This window comes from Hemitrygon akajei, chromosome 3 (genome assembly GCF_048418815.1).
Source record: "Hemitrygon akajei chromosome 3, sHemAka1.3, whole genome shotgun sequence".
In the NCBI taxonomy this organism is placed as follows: domain Eukaryota; kingdom Metazoa; phylum Chordata; class Chondrichthyes; order Myliobatiformes; family Dasyatidae; genus Hemitrygon; species Hemitrygon akajei.
In genome coordinates this window covers 103,045,645-103,065,874 of record NC_133126.1, presented here as the reverse complement: position 1 = coordinate 103,065,874, position 20,230 = coordinate 103,045,645, and the positions used below count along the sequence as shown (strand labels likewise).

The window sequence follows — 20,230 nt, the reverse complement described above, 5'->3', positions numbered from 1 at the left end:
ATCTTTCAGAACCATTTCAGAATCTATTGATTTTTGGAAGGTATTACTAATGTCTCCACAATCTCTTCAACCACCTCTTTCGGAACCCTGGGGTGTACACATCTGGTGTAGGTGACTGATCTACCTTCAGACCTTTCGTTTCCCAAGATTCATCACTCTAATAATGAGGATGTGACTAAACACATTGATGAAGGAAGAGCAGTAGATGTAGTGTAAATGGATTTCAGCAAGGCATTTGATAAGGTACCCCACGCAAGGCTTATTGAGAAAGTAAGGAGGCATGGGATCCAAGAGGACATTGCTTTGTGGATCCAGATCCACAGAAGGCAAAGAGTGGTTGTAGATGGGTCATATTCTGCATGGAGGTCAGTCACCAGTGGGGTGCCTCAGGGGCCTGTTCTGGGACTCTTACTCTTTGTGATTTTTGTAAATGACCTGGATGAGGAAGTGGAGGGGTGGGTTAGTAAGTTTGCTGATGACACAAAAGTTGGAGGTGTTGTGGATAGTGTGGAGTGCTGTCAGAGGTTACAGCAGGACATTGATAGGATGCAAAACTGGGCTGAGAAGTGGCAGATGGAGTTCAACTCAGATAAGTGTGAGGTGGTTCATTTTAGTAGGTCAAATATGATGGCAGAATATAGTATTAATGGTAAGATTCTTGGCAGTGTGGAGGAACAGAGGGATCTTGAGGTCCAAGTCCATAGGACAATCAAAGCTGCTGCGCAGGTTGACTCTGTGGTTAAGAAGGCGTACGGTGTATTGGCCTTCATCAATCGTGGAACTGAATTTAGAAGCCGAGAGGTAATGTTGCAGCTATATAGGACCCTGGTCAGACCACACTTGGAGTACTGTGCTCAGTTCTGGTCGCCTCACTACAGGAAGGATGTGAAAACCATAGAAAGGTTGCAGAGGAGATTTACAAGGATGTTGTCTGGATTGGGGAGCATGCCTTATGAGAGTAGGTTGAGTGAACTCGGCCTTTTCTCCTTGGAGCAACAGAGGATGAGATAGAGGTGTATAAGATGATGAGAGGCATTGATCTTGTGGATAGTCAGAGGCCTTTTCCCAGGGCTGAAATGGTTGCCACAAGAGGACACAGGTTTAAGGTGCTGGGGAGTAGGTACAGAGGAGATGTCAGGGTTAAGTTTTTTACTCAGAGAGTGGCGAGTGCGTGGAATGGGCTGCTGGCAATGGTGGTGGAGGCAGATACGATAGGGTCTTTTAAGAGACTGTTAGATAGGTACATGGAGCTTAGTATAATAGAGGGCTATAGGTAAGCCTAGTAATTTCTAAGGTAGGGACATGTTTGGCACAACTTTGTGGGCCGAAGGGCCTGTTTTCTATGTTTCTAATAATGGCAACTTCGCTCACTTCTGCCCCAACACTCTTTAACTTCCAGTCTTCCACAGTGAAGATTGAGGCAAAATGTTTATTCAGTTTGTTTGCCATTTCCTTGCCCCTCATTACTACCACTCCAGTATCGTTTTCCAGCAGTTCAATGTTCCATCTTTTCCTTCTTTATTACTTCTGTTGGTTTTTAAAAATTTCCCAATCCTCTAAATTCCCACTAATATATGTTAATTTATATGCCTTCTCTTTGGTTTTGACTTGTCTTGTCATCCACGGTTGTGTCATCCCACTTTTAGAACACTACTTCCTCTTTGGGATTATATATCCTGTGCCATCCAAAATTAGTGCTCTGTCACCAATCCTGTTAGTGCTCCTTTCCAATCAGTTTTAGCCAGCTGCTCTCTCATGCCTCTGTAATTCCTTTCACTCCACTATATAAATGATACATCTGACTTTAGCTTCTCCTTCTCAAATTGCAGGGCGAGTTCTATCATATTGTGATCATTTCTACCAAAGGGTATTTATTTTACATTAAGCTCTCTAATCAATTGTGGTTCATTGCACAAAACTCAATCCAGGATAGCTGATCCCTTAAGTTAGCTCAACCAAGAGCTGCTTGAAAAAGTCATCTTGTAGACATTTTAGAAAATTCCCCTTGGGATGACTGCTCTGTACACGTCTTTGACCGTTCCTGTGTATTTTGTCTCTGCTGACTGCTCTGTAACTGTGTGTGTGACCGTTCCTGTGTATTTTGTCTGTGCTGGCCGCTCTGTACCCGTCTTTGACCGTGCCTGACTACTTTGTCTGTGCTGACTGCTCTGTACCTGTGTGTGACCATTCCTGTCTATATTGTCCGTACTGATTGCTCTGAACCCATGTGTGACCATTTCTGTGTATTTTCTCTGTGCTGACCGCTCTGTACCCATGATTGACCATTCCTGTGTATTTTGTCCGTACTGACTGCTCTGAACCCATGTGTGATCATTCCTGTGTATTTTGTCCATGCTGACTGCTCTGTCTGTACCTGTCTTTGACCATTCCTATTTATTTTGTCTATGCTGACCACCCTGTACCCATGTGTGACCATTCCTGTGTATTTTGTCCGTGCCAGCCGCTGTGTACCCTTGTGACCTTTCCTGTGTATTTTGTCTGTGCTGACTGCTCTACCTGTGTGCGACCATTCCAGTTGATTGTATTTAGTCCATGCTGATGACTTTCTACCCATCATTGGCCATTCCTGTGTATTTTCACTGTGCTAACCGCTCTGTACCCATCTTTGACCGTTCCTGTGTATTTTGTCTGTGCTGATCGCTGTGTACCTGTGTGGGAATGTTTTGTGTATTTTGTCTGTGCTGTCTGCTCTGTACCCAAGTGTGACAGTTCCTGTCTATTTTGTTCGTGCTAGCCGCTCTGTACCTGCGTTTGACCGTTCCTGTGTATTTTGTCTGTGCTGACTTCTCTGTAACTGTATGTGACCATTCCTGTGTATTTTGTCCATGCTGACTGCTCTGTACTCATGTGTGACCATTCCTGTGTATTTTGTCCATGCTGACCGCTGTGTAGCCGTGCGCAAATGTTCCTGTGTATTTTGTCCGTGCCAGCCGCTGTGTACCCTTGTGACTTTTCCTGTGTATTTTGTCTGTGCTGAACACACTGTACCTGTGTGTTTCCATTCCTGTGTATTTTGTCTCTGCTGACCACCCTGTACCCATGTGTGACCATTCCTGTGTATTTTGTCTGTGCTGACTGCTCTGAACCCATGTGTTATCATTCCTGTGTACTTTGTCCGTGCTGAACGCTCTGTACCAGTGTGTGACCATTCCTATGTATTTTGTCTGTGCTGACTGCTCTGTACCTGTGTGTAACTGTTCCTGTTTATTGTATTTTGTCCATACTGACCACTCTGTACCTGTCTTTGACCATTCCTGTTTACTTTGTCTGTGCTGAATGCTCTGTACCCATATGTGACCATTCCTATGTATTTTGTCCGTGTTGATCGCTCTGTACTCATGTGTGACCATAACTGTGTATTTTGTCCGTGCTGACCGCTCTGTACCTGTGTGTGACCGTTCATGTGTATTTTGTCCGTGCTGATGGCTGTGTACCTGTCTTTGACCATTCCTGTTTACTTTGTCTGTGCTGACCACCCTGTACCTGTGTGCAACCATTCTGGTTGATTGTGTTTAGTCCATGCTGACTACTTCATACCTGTCTTTGGCCATTTCTGTGTATTTTCACTGTGCTATCCGCTCTGTACCCATGTGTGACTGTTCCTGTGTATTTTGAGTGTTCCTCAGTATTTATTTCTGACTACATTTGTATGTTTTTGTCACTGTATGACATAAAAAATGTACTTCCCTTTCTATACATTAGTGTATTTCTTGTTTTAATGTCCTCTCACCATTTGCTTCCCTGGGAACCTACTTTAATTCCTAAATAGATGTTTACAATGAATTTCTAAAATGTGTCTACAAATGTTTCCAGAGTAAATACATGGAGAGCCATACTCGAGAAGGTGTAATACTGGACTTTCTCTTATGGAACAAGGTAGGGTATCTAACTGAAGTGGCAGTCTGGGAGTGTATTGTCTCTAGCAATCATAATTCTATTAGTTTTAAGATATTGTTGGAAATGATCAAGACAGATCCACGGGTTTGGCTGCTAAATTGGAGCAGGGCTCAATTTGGGTGTTAGAGAGAATCTAGCTAAAGCTGATTGGATGTGCCTATTTGAAGGAAAAAAGGATGAATAGCAAGCGGCAAGTTAAGAATGGCTGAGCAGATTTTCCTGTTTGGATGAAGGGTGAACCTGGCAAATTGAGGAAACCTTGCCTGACAGGAAATATTGAGTATCTGCTAAAGAAAAAGAAGGGTGCATACATTGTGTTCAGGAGGCTGGGGATGAGTAAATCTCTTAATGACTATAAAAAGATTCAGAATATCTGAAGAAATAAATCAGGAGGGAAGATAGAGGTTATGAGGTGGATCTGGCAGGTAAGGTTAAGCAAAATCTATATCTGTATTAATGGTAAAAGAGTGAGTAGGCCCACAGATACCAGGAGGGCTGCTTGTGTACTATGCTGCAGGAGATGGACGGTGTTTTTAAATGACATTTCTCCTCAGCGTTTACTGACGGGAAAATCATGATTGCTTCAGAAATAAAAGAAACAAGTGGAGATGCTTGAAGAACATTCATATTAGCAGGGAGGAGGTAGTTGCAGCTGCTCAGGACATTAAACTGGATAAATTATGCAGGAAGTCTTGCTTTATCATTAGCTACTGGTGAAGTTCCTGAAACTGGAGACTGGCTCTCTCTCTCTGCACATTGGGTGTTTGACAGTCTTTCTTTATGGGCTCTTTTGGGTTTAGAAACATAGAAAACCTACAGCATAATACAGGCCCATTGGCCCATAATGCTGTGCTGTACATGTACTTACTTAGAAATTACCTAAGGTTACCCTTAGCCCTCTATTTTTCTAAGCTCCATGACTTTGTTTCGTGGCTGCCTGTTTGGAGATGAATCTCAAGGTTCCATCATGTATACATACTTTGAATTTGATAGAGAAGAAGGTAATTGTACATTGTGTGTGTGTGTGTGTGGGGGGGGGGGAATTAATACCACTTTCCTCCAAATCAATCAACCTGCCCATGAAAATTACGGCCCCACCCTAGCTCCAGTTATTGACCACACTACAGCCACCCAAATTCACAACCATCCTTTCTGTAGTTGCTTTTCAGGGTCCTACAGTTTAATTCATACTCCTGCAGTACTAAAGCAGCCCATACCTAAGTCACAAATACTCACCCTCTGAGGCTTTCCCCACATTAAATGTCTCTGCAACTCATCTCTACAACTTTTGACACTGATCTGACTACTCCTATTGCCCACTCAGCAGTCCACTCTTAACAATATATCTAGAATCCACAGGATTCATTTGTAGATCTTCTGTGTCTACACATGCCAAATCCAGAGCCCTGATGAGTTTTGTATCTTTTTTCATCTCAGAGATGTGAAATTAGCTCTGCTGAGACTAGGAGGCAGCGCTGAGGTGGAAGAAGGAATTCTCCAGAAGATAAAAGAACAGGTAGGAACATTGAATTCTGTGCCTCAGGTCACTGATTAGACACTACCATTGTGTGAGAAAGGGCCCAACACCTCCAGGAGTGTCTCAGGCTGGGCAGGGCAATTAAGCCATCCTGGACCTGCTTACAGAGTTTGATAATCACAGTAGTTTCTTGGAACAAAGTGGATGTGAAACATAGAAACATAGAAAATAGGTGCAGGAGTAGGCCATTCGGCCCTTCGAGCCTGCACCGCCATTCAATATGATCATGGCTGATCATCCAACTCAGAACCCTGTACCTGCTTTCTCTCCATACCAACAAGTCTGGTCCTTTGCTGTGCCAGAAAGAAGTTGTCCTTTGGAAGCTGTTAAGGATGGAAAAAGTGAAGTTGAATGTCTCCCAGCAGGTGGAGCTGATCAGCCTGAATACACAACCAGAACAGCTGATGGTGCTGAAAGCACAGATTCAGAAACTGCACAGAGATGTGATGGGTAAAGTGAGGTAATTGCAGGCTCTGCAACCATATTGGGGTGAACAAAGGTCAGGTGATGGAGGAGGGAAGGTATGAAACAATCTGGTTTATCAGATAGGGGCAGCTGATCACACTCCCAAACAACCCCTGCCTCCCCCTCCCACACAGGTTCTCAGTGCAGTATGGATGAAGTTAGTACTAACATCTTAAGTTCCCTTTGAAGATCTGTGCCTGAGATATGATAAGGTTGATGTATCGGGCAGCCACATCAAGTGCAAAAGACCATAACACATAGGAGCAGAATGAGGCCACTCTGTTTCACCAGTCCATCATGGCTGATCCATTTCCCTCTCAACATCATGCCCAAGAATCTAGCAAGCTCTACTTTAAAAACACTCAATGACACGGCCTCCAGAGCCGCTTGTGACAACAAATTCCACAGATTTACCACATTGTGGCTAAAGTAGTTCTAAATGGACATCCATCTATTCTCAGGTTCTGTCTTCTGATCCCAGACTCCCCAGCTATAGGAAACATCCTCTCCATATCTACTTTATCTAGGCCTTTCAACATTTAATAGGTTTCAATGAGATTCCCCACCGCCACCCTAAATTCCAGTAAGTACAGGCCCAGAGGCATCAAACACTGCAATTTGCCTATTGTCACAATAGGTCAACAGCAGTTGCAATCTCAACGGCTCTTCAACATGGCCTTAGATCACTTGGACAATACAAAACACCTATTTTCAGGACAATATTCATTGGCTAAAGCTCAGTGTTTTAACACCATTCCTGCAGTCCTGATTGATAAGCAACAGAATCTGGGCTCTGTACCTCCCTCTGCAACTGGATCCTTGACTTCTACCCAGAAGACCACAATCTGTGTGGATTGGTGATAATATCTCCTCCTTGTTAATGATCAGCACTGGCGCACCTTAGGGGTGTATGCTTAGCCCACTGCTGTCCTCCCTCTATACCCATGACTGTGTGGCTAGGTATGGCTCAAATACCATCTATAAATTTGCTGATGGAGATAAGAGTGTGTACAGGTATATCAGCTGGTTGAGTGGTGTGGGCTCAATGTTAGTAAGACAAAAAAGCTGATTGTGGACTTCAGGAAGTGCAAGTCGACGGCACAGAGGGATCAGAAGTGGAGAGGGTGAGCAATTTCGAATTCCTGGGTGTCAGTATCTCTGAGGACCTAACGTGTCCTCAACATATCAACATACCAACTATGAAGAAGACAAGACTGTGGCTATATTTCATTAGGAGTATGAAGAGATTTGGTTTGTCAGCTAAGACACTTAAAAATGTCTATAGATGTACCATAGAGAGCATTCTGATAGGCTGCACAGACAGCTCACTGTCTGGTATTGGGTGGGGGGACCAAAAGAAGCTACAGAAAGTTGTAAAATTAGTCTGATCTATCTTGAGCCTAGCCTCTGTAGTATCCAAAACATCTTCAAGGAGTGGTGCCTCAGAAAGGTGACATCCATTATTAAGCATTCCATCATCCAGGGCATGCCCTCTTCTCATTGTTAGCATCAGGTAGAAGGGTACAGAGGCCTGAAGGCACACACTCACAGATTCAGGAACAGATTCTTCCCCTCTGCCATATGATTTCTAAATGGAATTTGAACCCATGAAAACTACCCCATTTCTTAAAAAATATAATTCCTGGTTTTGCATTATTTTTAATCTATTCAATATATATTATATACATTTACTGTAATTGATTTATTTGGTTATTTTTCCTTTCTATATTATTATTTATTGCACTGGACTGCTGCTGCTATATTAACAAATTTCACAACAGATGCTGGTGACAATAAACCTGATTTTGATTCATATATCAAACCTTTCAATGCTGGAAACATTTTGCATATTTTCAATTGTCAGCAAATCCTTTCTTAGAAAAGGGGCACAAAACTTCTCACAATACTCCACGTAAGGCCTTACTAGTGCCTATTAAAGCCTTAGCATTACATCAGTTTTATAGAAACATAGAAAACCTACAGCACAATACAAGCTCTTCAGCCCACAATGCCGTGCTGAACATGTACTTACTATGGAAATTACCTAGCGTTACCCATAGCTCTCTATTTTTCTGAGCTTCATGTACCTATCCAAAAGTCTCTTAAAAGACCCTATCGTCTCTGCCTCCATCACTGTTGCCGGCAACCCATTGCACGCACTCACCACTCTCTGCGTAAGAAACTTACCCCTGACATCTCCTCTATACCTACTCCCCAGGACCTTAAACCTGTGTCCTCTTGTGGCAACCATTTCAGCCCTGGAGAAAAAGCCTCTGACTATCCACACGATCAATGCCTCTCATCAGCTTATACACCTCTGTCGCTCCAAGGAGAAAAGGCCAAGTTCACTCAACCTGCTCCCCAATCCAGGCAACATCCTTGCAAATCTCCTCTGCACCCTTTCTATGGTTTCCACATCCTTCCTGTAGTGAGGTGACCAGAACTGAGCACAGTACTCCAAGTGGGGTCTGACCAGGGTCCTATATAGCTGCAACATTACCTCTCGACCCCTAAATTCAATCCCACGATTGATGAAGGCCAATAGACTGTATACCACCTTAACCACAGAATCAACCTGCGTAGCAGCTTTGAGTATCCTATGGACTCGGACCCCGATCCCTCTGATCCTCCACACTGCCAAGAATCTTACCATTAATACTATATTCTGCTATAATATTTGAGCTACTAAAGTGAACCACCTCACACTTAACTAGTTTGAACTCCATCCGCCACTTCTCAGCCCAGTTTTATAACCATATAACAATTACAGCACGGAAACAGGCCATCTCAGCCCTTCTAGTCCGTGCCAAACGCTTACTCTCACCTAGTCCCACTGGCCCGCACTCAGCCCATAACCTTCCATTCCTTTCCTGTCCATATACCTATCAAATTTTACTTTAAATGACAATACCGAACCTGCCTCTACCACTTCTACTGGAAGCTCGTTCCACACAGCTACCACTCTCTGAGAAAAGAAATTCCCCCTCGTGTTACCCTTAAACTTTTGCCCCTAATTCTCAACTCATGTCCTCTTGTTTGAATCTCCCCTACTCTCAATGGAAAAAGCCTATCCACGTCAACTCTATCTATCCCCCTCATAATTTTAAATACCTCTATCAAGTCCCCCCCCCAAACCTTCTACGCTCCAAAGAATAAAGACCTAACTTGTTCAATCTTTCCCTGTAACTTAGGTGCTGAAACCCAGGTAACATTCTAGTAAATCTTCTCTGTACTCTCTCTATTTTGTTGACATCTTTCCTATAATTCGGTGACCATAACTGTACACAATACTCCAAATTCAGCCTTACCAATGCCTTGTACAATTTTAACATTACATCCCAACTCCTATACTCAATGCTCTGATTTATAAAGGCCTGCATACCAAAAGCTTTCTTCACCACCCTATCCACATGAGATTCCACCTTCAGGGAACTATGCACCATTATTCCTAGATCACTCTCTTCTACTGCATTCTTCAATGCCCTACAATTTACCATGTATGTCCTATTTGGATTATTCCCACCAAAATGTAGCACCTCACACTTATCAGCATTAAACTCCATCTGCCATCGTTCAGCCCACTCTTCTAACTGGCCTAAATCTCTCTGCAAGCTTTGAAAACCTACTTCATTACCCACAACGCCACCTACCTTAGTATCATCTGCATACTTACTAATCCAATTTACCACCCCATCATCTAGATCATTAATGTATACGACAAACAACATTGGACCCAGTACAGATCCCTGAGGCACACCACTAGTCACCGGCCTCCAACCTGACAAACAGTTACCCACCACTACTCTCTGGCATCTCCCATCCAGCCACCGTTGAATCCATTTTACTACTTCAATATTAATACCTAACGATTGAACCTTCCTAACTAACCTTCTGTGTGGAACCTTGTCAAAGGCCATACTGAAGTCCATATAGACAACATCCACTGCTTTACCCGTGTCAACTTTCCTCGTAACCTCTTCAAAAAATTCAGTAAGATTTGTCAAACATGACCTTCCACGCACAAATCCATGTTGACTGTTCCTAATCAGACCCTGTCTAACCAGATAATTATATATACCATCTCTAAGAATACCTTCCATTAATTTACCCACCACTGACGTCAAACTGACAGGCCTATAATTGCTAGGTTTACTCTTAGAACCCTTTTTAAACAATGGAACCACATGAGCAATACGCCAATCCTCCTGCACCATCCCCGTTTCTAATGACATTTGAAGTATTTCTGTCAGAGCCCCTGCTTTTCTACACTAACTTCCCTCAAGGTCCTAGGGAATATCCTGTAAGGACCCGGAGATTTACCCACTTTTATATTCCTTAAAAGCGCCAGTACTTCTTCCTCTTTAATCGTCATAGTTTCCATAGTTTCCCTACTTGTTTCCCTTACCTTACACAATTCAATATCCTTCTCCATAGTGAATACCGAAGAAAAGAAATTGTTCAAAATCTCCACCATCTCTTCTGGCTCCACACATAGCTGTCCACTCTGATTCTCTAAGGGGCCAATTTTATCCCTCACTATCCTTTTGCTATTATTATAACTGTAGAAATCCTTTGGATTTATTTTCACCTTAATTGCCAAAGCAACCTCGTATCTTCTTTTAGCTTTTCTAATTTCTTTAAGATTCTGCTTACATTCTTTATATTCCTCGAGCACCTCATTTACTCCATGCTACCTATATTTATTGTAGATATCCCTCTTTTTCCTAACCAAGTTTCCAACATCCCTTGAAAACCATGGCTCTCTCAAACTTTTAACTTTTCTTTTCAACCTAACAGGAACATAAAGATTCTGTACCCTCAAAATTTCACCTTTAAATGACCGCCATTTCTCTATTACATCCTTCCCATAAAACAAATTGTCCCAATCCACTCCTTCTAAATCCTTTCACATCTCAAAGTTAGTCTTTCTCCAATCAAAAATCTCAACCCTGGGTCCAGTCCTAACCTTCTCCATAATTATTGAAACTAATGGCATTTTGATCACTGGACTCCCCAACTCCCCAATGTGCTCCCCAACACATACCTCCATCACCTGACCTATCTCATTCCCTAACAGAAAATCCAACACTGCCCCTTCTCTAGTCGGTACCTCTATGTATTGCTGCAAAAAACTATCCTACATGCATTTTACAAACACCAAACCATCCATCCCTTTTACATAGACTATCCCAGTCTATGTGTGAAAAATTAAAATCTCCCACAATCACAACCCTGTGCTTACTACAAATATCTGCTATCTCCTTGCAAATTTGCTCCTCCAATTCTTGCTCCCCAATAGGTGGTCTTTAATACACCCCTATAAGTGTTAGTACACCTTTCCCATTCCTCAATTCCACCCAAATAGTCTCCCTAGACAAGCCCTCTAATCTATCCTGCCAGAGCACCGCTGTAATATTTTCCCTGACAAGCAACGCAACACCTCCCCCTCTTGTCCCTCCGAGTCTATCACACCTGAAGCAACAAAATCCAGGAATATTTAGTTGCCAATCACACCCCTCCTGCAACCATATTTCACTAATAGCTACAACATCATATTTCCAGGTATCAATCCATGCTCTGTTCATCCACCTTTCTTACAATGCTCCTAGAATTAAAATAAATGCATTTAAGAAATTCTCCACCGCTTCCTCTCTGTTTATCTCTAACAGTACAAAGAATTTTACTGTCTTCTTTTTCTTCCTTCTCCCATACATCTGTTCCGACACTCTGGTTCCCCTCCCCCTTTGTATCTAGTTTAAATCCACAGGAGCCTCTCTAGCAAACCTACCTGCAAGAATATTTGTCCTCCTCCAGTTCAGTCTAAACCGTCCCACCAGAACAGGTCGCACCTTCCCTGGAAAACTGCCCAATTATCTATAAATCTGAACCCCTCCCTCCTGCACCATGTCTTCAGCCACGTGTTGATCTGCACTATCTTACTATTTCTAAACTGCACATTGCACTGGTAGCAATCCTGAGATTGCTATCCTGGAGGTCCTGTCCTTTAACTTGGCACCTAGCTCGCTAAACTCACCTTTCAGGACCTCCTCACTCTTCCTACCCACATCATTGGTCCCTACATAGACCATGACATCTGGCTGCTCACCCTCCCTCTTGAGAATACTGAGAACTCGATCCGAGATATTGCAGACCCTGGCACCAGGGAGGCAACTGTCCATCTGGGATTCTCGATCTCTTCCACAGAATCTCCTATCTGTCCCCCTAACTATCGAATCCCCTATTACTACTGCTCTCCACTTTTCCCTCCTTCCCTTCTGAACTGAGGGTCCAGTCTCGGTGCCAGAGACGTAACCACTGCAACTTGTCCCTAGTAGGTCGTCCCCACCAACAGTATCCAAAACGGTATACTTATTGTTGATGGGAACAGCCACAAGGGTGCTCTGCTCTTCCTGTCTATTCCCCTTCCCTCTCCTGACAGTCACCCAACTACCTGTCTCCTGAATCCTAGGGGTGACTATCTCCCTGAAACTCCTGTCTATTTCTGCCTCTGCCTCTCAAATGATCCGAAGTTCATCCAGCTCCAGCTCCAGTTCCCTAAGGCACACGAGTGAATCTGCAGATGCTGGAAATAAATTAAAAATTGAAATGTGTGGCCACAGGGAGATCCCGCCACTGCTGGAGGACTGAGCGCCGGTGTTCAGCGAAACGGTCTCCCAGTCTGTGGCGGGTCTCCCCAATGTATAAATGGCCACATCGGGAGCACCGGATACAGTATATCACCCCAGTTGACTCGCAGGTGAAGTGGTGCCTCTCCTGAAAGGACTGTCTGGGGCCTGGGATGGTGGTGAAGGAAGAAGTGTGGGGGCAGGTGTAGCACTTCTTCCGTTTGCAGGGATGAGTGCCCGGAGGGAGGTCGGTGGGGAGGGATGGGGGGGGGGATGAATGGACAAGGGAGTCGCGATCCCTGCGGAAAGCCGAGAGTGGGGGGGAGGGGAAGATGTGGCTGGTGGTGGGATCACATAGGAGGTGGCGGAAGTTACGGAGGATTATACGTTGGATCTGTAGGCTGGTAGGGTGATAGGTGAGGACCAGGGGGACTCTATCCCTGGTGGGCTGGCGGGGGGATGGGGTGAGGGCAGAGGTGTGTGAAATACAGGAGACGCGATGGAGGGCAGAGTTGATAGTGGACAAAGGGAAGCCCCTTTCTTTAAAAAAGGAAGACATCTCTTTTGTCCTAGAATGAAAGGCCTTATCCTGAGAGCAGATGCGGCAGAGGCGGAGGAATTGAGAGAAAGGGATAGCATTTTTGCAGGAGACAGGGTGGGAGGAGGAATAGTCTAGGTAGCTGTGGGAGTTAGTAGGTTTGTAGTAGACGTCGGTGGATAGGCTGTCTCCAGAGATAGAAACAGAGAGATCTAGAAAGGGGAGTGAGGTGACGGAAATAGACCAGGTGAATTTGAGGGCGGGGTGAAAGTTGGAGGCAAAGTTAATGAAGTCGACGAGCTCAGCATGTGTGCAGGAAGCAGCGCCGATGCAGTCATTGATATTACGCAAGAAAAGAGGACGACAGATACCGGTGTAGGCTTGGAACATAGATTGCTCCACATGGCCAACAAAAAGGCAGGCATAGCTAGGACCCATGCGGGTGCCCATGGCTACACCTTTAGTTTGGAGGAAGTGGGAGGAGCCAAAGGAGAAATTCTTAAGGGTGAGGACTAATTCTGCGAGGCGGAGAAGAGTGTGACTGTCTGGGTCTGGAATCCAGGAAGAAATGGAGAGCTTGGAGACCTTCCTGGTGGGGGATAGAGGTATATAGGGACTGGACATCCATGGTGAAAATGAGGTGGTGGGGGCCAGGGAACTTGAAATCTTTGAAGATGTGTAAAGCATGGGAAGTATCACAGACATAGGTGGGAAGGGATTGAACAAGGGGAGATAAAACAGAGTCGAGATAGGCAGAAATGAGTTCAGTGGGGCAGGAGCAAGCAGAGACAATGAGTCTGCCTGGACAGGCAGGTTTGTGAATCTTAGGTAGGAGGTAGAAATGGGAAGTGCGGGGTGTGGGAACTATAAGTTTGGTGGCCAAGGATGGGAGATCTCCCGAGCTGATGAGATTGGAAATGGTTTGGGAGACAATGGACTGGTGCTCCCTAGTGGGGTCATTGTCCAGGGGTAGATAAGAAGAGGTGTCAACCAGTTGTCGTCGTGCCTCCGCTATGTACAGGTCGGTGCGCCAGATGACAACAGCACCCCCCTTATCAGCGGGTTTGATGGTAAGGTTGGGATTGTTGCGGAGGGAATGGAGAGCAGAGCGTTCAGAGGGGGTAAGGCTGGAATTGGAGCAAGGGCCACACACTTCAATTCCACAGACCACTCCCACTCCGACATGTCTGTCCATGGCCTCCTCTACCATCAAGATGAGCCCACATGCAGGTCGATGGAGCAACACCTCATCTCCCGCCTCGGTAGCCTCCTACCTGCCGGCATGAACATCCAACTCATAGACCTCCGTTGATACCCCTGCCCACCCCCCCTTACCCCCATCCCTATCTATTATTTTAGTCTGGTTCTTTTCCTCTCTCTTTTTACCCCCTCACTATAATCTCCCCCCAGCCCTACCTTTCTTTCTCTTTTATTTCCCATATTTCTCCACCTTCCTCCTAGCCCATTTCCCTCCAGCCTATCACTTCCCAGCTCTCTACTTCATCCCTCCCCCCACTTCTTATCCCCTCTCCACCATCCCATGTTACTTCACTCCTGATGAAGGGTTTTGGCCTGAAACGTCGTTACTACCTCCTCCCATAGATGCTGTCTGGCCTGCTGAGTTCTGCCAGCATTTTATGTTTTTTTTATCCAGCTCCCTAACACGGTTTGTCAGGAGCTGCAGCTGGATGCACTCCTAGGTGTAGTCATCAGGGACAGCTGTGCTCGCCCTGACTTCCCACATACTGCAAACGGAGCATTCAACTGCCACCTCCATTACCTACTCCTAGGCTAATTAGATTAATTAAAGGAGCTTACTTGGCCTTACCTCACCTGGAGTGAAGCTCGTACTCAGCCTCTGCTCACTTTTTAAATTCCCCCGCTGATCTCACTTTCACACGCTTGTGCAGTCTAGCCTTTTTGCCCCAATCAGTTAAAAAAAAACGGCTTCTCTCCGAGCTTCTTTTACCTCTTCCCTCTCCGCCTCTTGCTTCGATTTAAATGACTGTTGAAAACTTCCTCTCCTTTTTAAATTTTTGGCGCGCTACGTCACGCACTTGCGCAGTCTAGCCTCTTTGCCGCAGTTAGAAAAAAACAGCTTCTCTCCGAACTTCTTTTACCTCTTCCCTCTCCACCTCTTGCTTCGATTTTTGCATCCTATCAATGTCCCACTGTAACCTCTGACAGCCCCCAACACTATCCACAACACCCCTAACCTTAACCCATCCCTCCACTTCCTCATCCATGTCATTTATAAAAATCACTAAGAGAAAGGGTCCCAGAACCGATCCCTGAGGCACACCACTGGTCACCGATCTCCATGCAGAAAATGACCCATCTATAATAACTCTTTGCCTTCTGTGGGCAAGCCAATTCTGGATCCATAAAGCAAGGTCCCTTGGATCCCATGCCTCCTTACTTTCTCAATAAGCCTCGCTTGATGTACCATATCAAATGCCTTGCTGAAATCTGTCTTCGGCTCTACTTCATCAATGACCTCCACCCCCTCCGCCCCACAAATTCTTATAAACTCCAACATTTATAGGTCCAGAACTATCAAATGCTCCTCGTACATTAACCATTTCATTCCTGGAATCATTCTCATGAACCTCCTCTGGATTCTCTCCAATGTTAGCAAATCTTTTCTTAGATAAGGGGTGCAAAACTGTTCTCAATACTCCATCTGCAGTCTGAGCAGTCCTCTGCATCACATCATTGCTCTTATATTCTAGACCTCTCAAAATAAATGCTAACATTGCATTTACTTTCCTTGCCACCAATACAACCTGCAAGTTAACCTTTTAGGAATCTTGCACAAGGATTCCCAAGACCCTTTGCACCCTGATTTTGTATTTTCCCGACACTGTACTCCACCTGCCATTTCTTTGCCCATTCTCCCAATCTGTCTAAGTTCTTCTGCAGATTCCCTGCTCAATCAACACTGCCAGCCTTTCTACCCTTCATCACATTGTCTGCAAATCTGGCTACAAAGCAATCAATTCAGTCATTCAAATTGTTGACATATAATGTGAAAAGAAGTGGACCCAACACTGGCTCCTGCTGAACATCACTAGTCACCGGCAGCCTACCACAGATCTCCCCTTTATCCCTGCTCTTTGCCTCCTGCCAGTCAGTCAATCTTCTATACATGCTAATATCTTTCTTGTAATACTATGGCCTTTTATCTTAAGTACCCTCATGGGCGGCACTTTGTTAAAAGATTTTTGAAAATTCAAGCGAACAACATCTACTGACTCCTTTGTCAATCCTGATTGTTATTTTCTCAAAGATTTCCAATAGATTTGTCAGACAAGATTTCCCCTAAGGAAACAATGCTGACTTTGGCCTCCAAGTACCCTGAAATCTCATCCTTAATAATGGACTCCCAACATTTTTCTAAACACTGAAGTTAGGCTAACTAGCCTATAAATTCCTTTTTTTTCACTGCACCTCCCTTCTAAAAGAGTGGAGTGACAATTGCAAATTCTAAGTCCTCCAGAACCATATAGTGATTCTTGAAAGATCGCTGCTGATGTCTCCACAATCTCTTCAGTAGCATCTTTCAGAACCCTGGGCTGTAGTCCCTCTGGCCCAGATGACTTACCTACCTTCAGACCTTCCAGCTTCCCAAGCACCTTCTGCAAATTATAGCAACTGTATTCACTTCTGCCCCCTGACACTCTCAAATTCATGGCACGCTGCCAAGTGCCTTCCATAGCGAAGACTGATGCAAAATGTTTATTCAGTTCGTCTGCCATTTCCTTGTCCCCATTACTACCTCTCCAGCAGTCCACTCTCACTTCTTTTACTCTTTAGATATCTGAAAAAAATGCTTTGTATCCTCTTATTATTGGCTAATTTACTTTCCTGTTTCATCTTTTCTCTCCTTATGGCATTTTATGTTGCCTTCTGTTAATCTTTAAAAGTCTCCCAATCCTCTAACTTCTCACTCATTTGTGCTATATTATAGGCCATCTCTTTTGATTTAAAGCTGTCTTTTGACTGGGATATTAAGCACTCGACCATGATCTTTCAACCACGACTCAGCGATGCCCACATCATATCTGCTGATGTCTAACTGCGCTACAAGATTATCTATCTTGTACTGTGTATTGCGTGCATTCAAATATAACACCCCAGTTCCGTTTCCATCACCCTTTTCAATTTTGCCTCCATGTTACACTTCAATTCATCCTACTGTCTGCATTTTTAGACCATAAGACATAGGGGCGGAATTAGGCCATCTGGCCTATCGGGTCTGTTCCGCAATTCAGTCATGGCTGATCCTTTTTTTAAAATCTCCTCCTCAACCCCAGTTCCCAGCCTTCTCCCCGTAACCTTTGATGATATGTCCAATCAAAAACCTATCAATCTCTGCAATATTTAAGTAGGAGTTTGAGATTTGGTTTGTCACCCAAAACACCCTAAACTTCTACAGACGTACTGTGGAAAGCATGCTGACTGGCTGCATCACCGTCTGGTATGGCGGGTGGGGGGAGCTACTGCATAAGATCAAAGTTGCAGAAACTTGTAAAGTTAGTCAGCTCCATCATGGGGACAAGCCTCCTTAGTATCCAGGACACTTTCAAGGAGCGGTGCCTTAGGAAGGCAGCATCCATCATTAAAGATCATCATCACCCAGGACATGCCCTCTTCTCATCAGGGAGGAGGTACAGAAACTTGAAAGCACACACTCAGCGATTCCTAAATGGACATTGAACCCATGAACACTACCTCATTACTTCTTTTGCACTACTTATTTTAACTTAACTATTTAATATACATATACACAGATAAACAGAAAAAACAATCACTATATATATATATATACATACACACACACACACACACACATGTAATTACACTTAATGTAATTCAGTTTTTTCTAACTTTATCATGTATTGCATTGTCCTGTTGCCACTAGGTTAACAAATATCATAACAAATGCTGGTGATATTAAACCTGATTCTGATCTTGTATACCAGCTGCCTTATCCTCAGCCACATCACTCTGATTCCCATTCCCCTGTCAAATTAGTTTAAACCCTCCTGGAAAGATACTAGTCCCCCTCGAGTTCAGGTTTAACCCTTCCTTTTAGTGCAAGTCATACTTTCTGCAGAAGAGTTCCAATGATTCAGAAACCTGTGACCCTGGCCCTGCAGCAATTCCTCCTACTCTTATCCTCACTGACGCATGACACAAGCAGCCATCCTAACAGTACTTGAGTTCCTGGTGTCCACCTTTCCACGCAACTCCTTATATTCGCTCTTCAGGACTTCATTCCTTTTCCTATCTATGCCATTGGCAGCAATATATCTGATGGTCACCCCTCCCCCATACTTCAAAATGCCGTGGACCCGATTCAAGACATCCTTGACTCTGGCACCTGAGATGCAACATATCATCCAGGTGTCTCTTTCACTACCACAGAATCTCCTGGTATTCTTCTAACTATGGAATCCCATTATTACTGCTGCAATCTTCTGTCCCCCTTCCCTTCTGAGCCACAGTGAGAGACTCTGCCAGAGAGCCGGTTGCTGTGACTTCCCCCAGTAGGTCATCCCCACCAACAGTATCCATTTGACTTATTTTATTGGCTGCTGTTAATTCATTGAATCAACTATTAACTAACAGTTTACAGGCTTATCTCTTAAATTCCTATAAAGTGAAACTCACCCACCTCAAGTGCTACTTCTTAAAACTCTCCTGTTCTCAATCTGAGTTCTGTAAAGTTTACGCGTGCATGTACATGCTGCCTCTCTTCACTTCCCCATTCATTCTTCTCCTCTCCTCCATTCATGCCTTGCCCATCATTGTCTCTAGTCTTAGTCAGGCCTCACAGAGCTCATGCTGCTATCAGTTTATGTCCTGACCTCCAACACGGAGCTCACTGTGGCCTTAACCTTTCTTTTGATACTGATCTAGTTTGGCTGCCCCTCCCCCCACCACCCTCCGCTATGGGCCATTGAGTAGGTACTTGAGTTCTTACCTTGGATGACTATTCTCTCACCATTTCCCAGCTGCTGCTGATCAGTTTCTTTCTGTGTGCACAGCTCCCATTGACCAGGACAGGACAGCAGTCTCTCCTCAGTGTCCCAGCAACTTCAACAGAAATTACCTGCAGTATTCCAGGGCACTTAGATCGGACTCAATAACAGCTTGATCACTCCTGGAGGGAAAAGGCAATGGAGCAACCATACTTGGATTTTCAGGTGGCAAGTAAGGTTTAATAGTTGTACCTGAAATAAAAGCTGATGTAATGAGTGTGCAGAGTGGGGGAGTTTGTAAACTAAGTGTAAATGAGTTACCTGTACAAAAAGGACAGGTTACACCTGTACCCAAAGAGGTTCAAAATCTTAGCAGGCAGGTTTAATAGAGCTGTTAGGGAGGGTTAAAACTAATTTGGCAAAGAGATGGGAACCAGAGTGATAGGGCTGAGGAAGCGGAAAACAGAAATAAATTAAAGTATTGCATGCAACAGAGATGATAGAAAGGACAGGCAGGAGATGAGGCTTAATCGCAGCCAGTGGGATGAGTTACAGGGCAACAGAGGCATGGTGCAGTTAAAACAGAAGGGAACAAATACTGGACTGAAAGTGTTATATTTGAATGCACACAGCATCAGAAATAAAATGGACGATCTTGAAATTCAGTTACAGATTGGCAAGTGTGACATTGTGGCCATCTTTGAAACTTGGCTAAAGGACAGCTGCCATTGGGAGTTGAATGTCCAAGGCCATACGGTGTATCAGAAAGATAGGTTAGTAGGCAGAGGGGTGGTGCGGTCCTGTGTATAAGAATATTAAATCAGTAAAAAGGGACGACATAGGATCGGAAGGTGTAGAGTCTCTATGGGTTAAGTTAAGAAATGGCACGGGTAAAAGTTGTATGGCAGTTGTATACAGCCCTCCAAACAGCAGCTGGGATGTGGATTACAAATTACAGCAGGAGACAGAAAAGGTGTGTCAGAAGGGCAATGTCATGATAATCTTTGGGGATTTTAACATGAAAGTGGATTGGGAAAGGCAGGCCAGTACTGGACCTCCAGAGAGAGAATTTGTAGAATTTCTAAGGGATGGCTTTTTAAAACAGCTTGTTGTTTAGCCCACTAGAGGATTAGCTGTGCTGAATTGTGTGTTGTGCAAA

General features: G+C 44.3%; 1 protein-coding gene across 1 annotated transcript in view; it reads left to right on the top strand.

Moving 5' to 3' along the window:
- heatr4 (HEAT repeat containing 4) overlaps positions 1-19,712 on the top strand; it is a 116,224-nt gene extending 96,512 nt beyond the window's left edge. Inside the window, exons 11-12 of the mRNA XM_073040530.1 lie at positions 5,356-5,434; positions 19,138-19,712. Of these exons, the coding sequence (XP_072896631.1) occupies positions 5,356-5,434; positions 19,138-19,239 (181 nt within the window). The 3' untranslated portion in view covers positions 19,240-19,712. The remainder of the gene's footprint in view (positions 1-5,355; positions 5,435-19,137) is intronic.
- Positions 19,713-20,230: the final 518 nt, after the last annotated feature.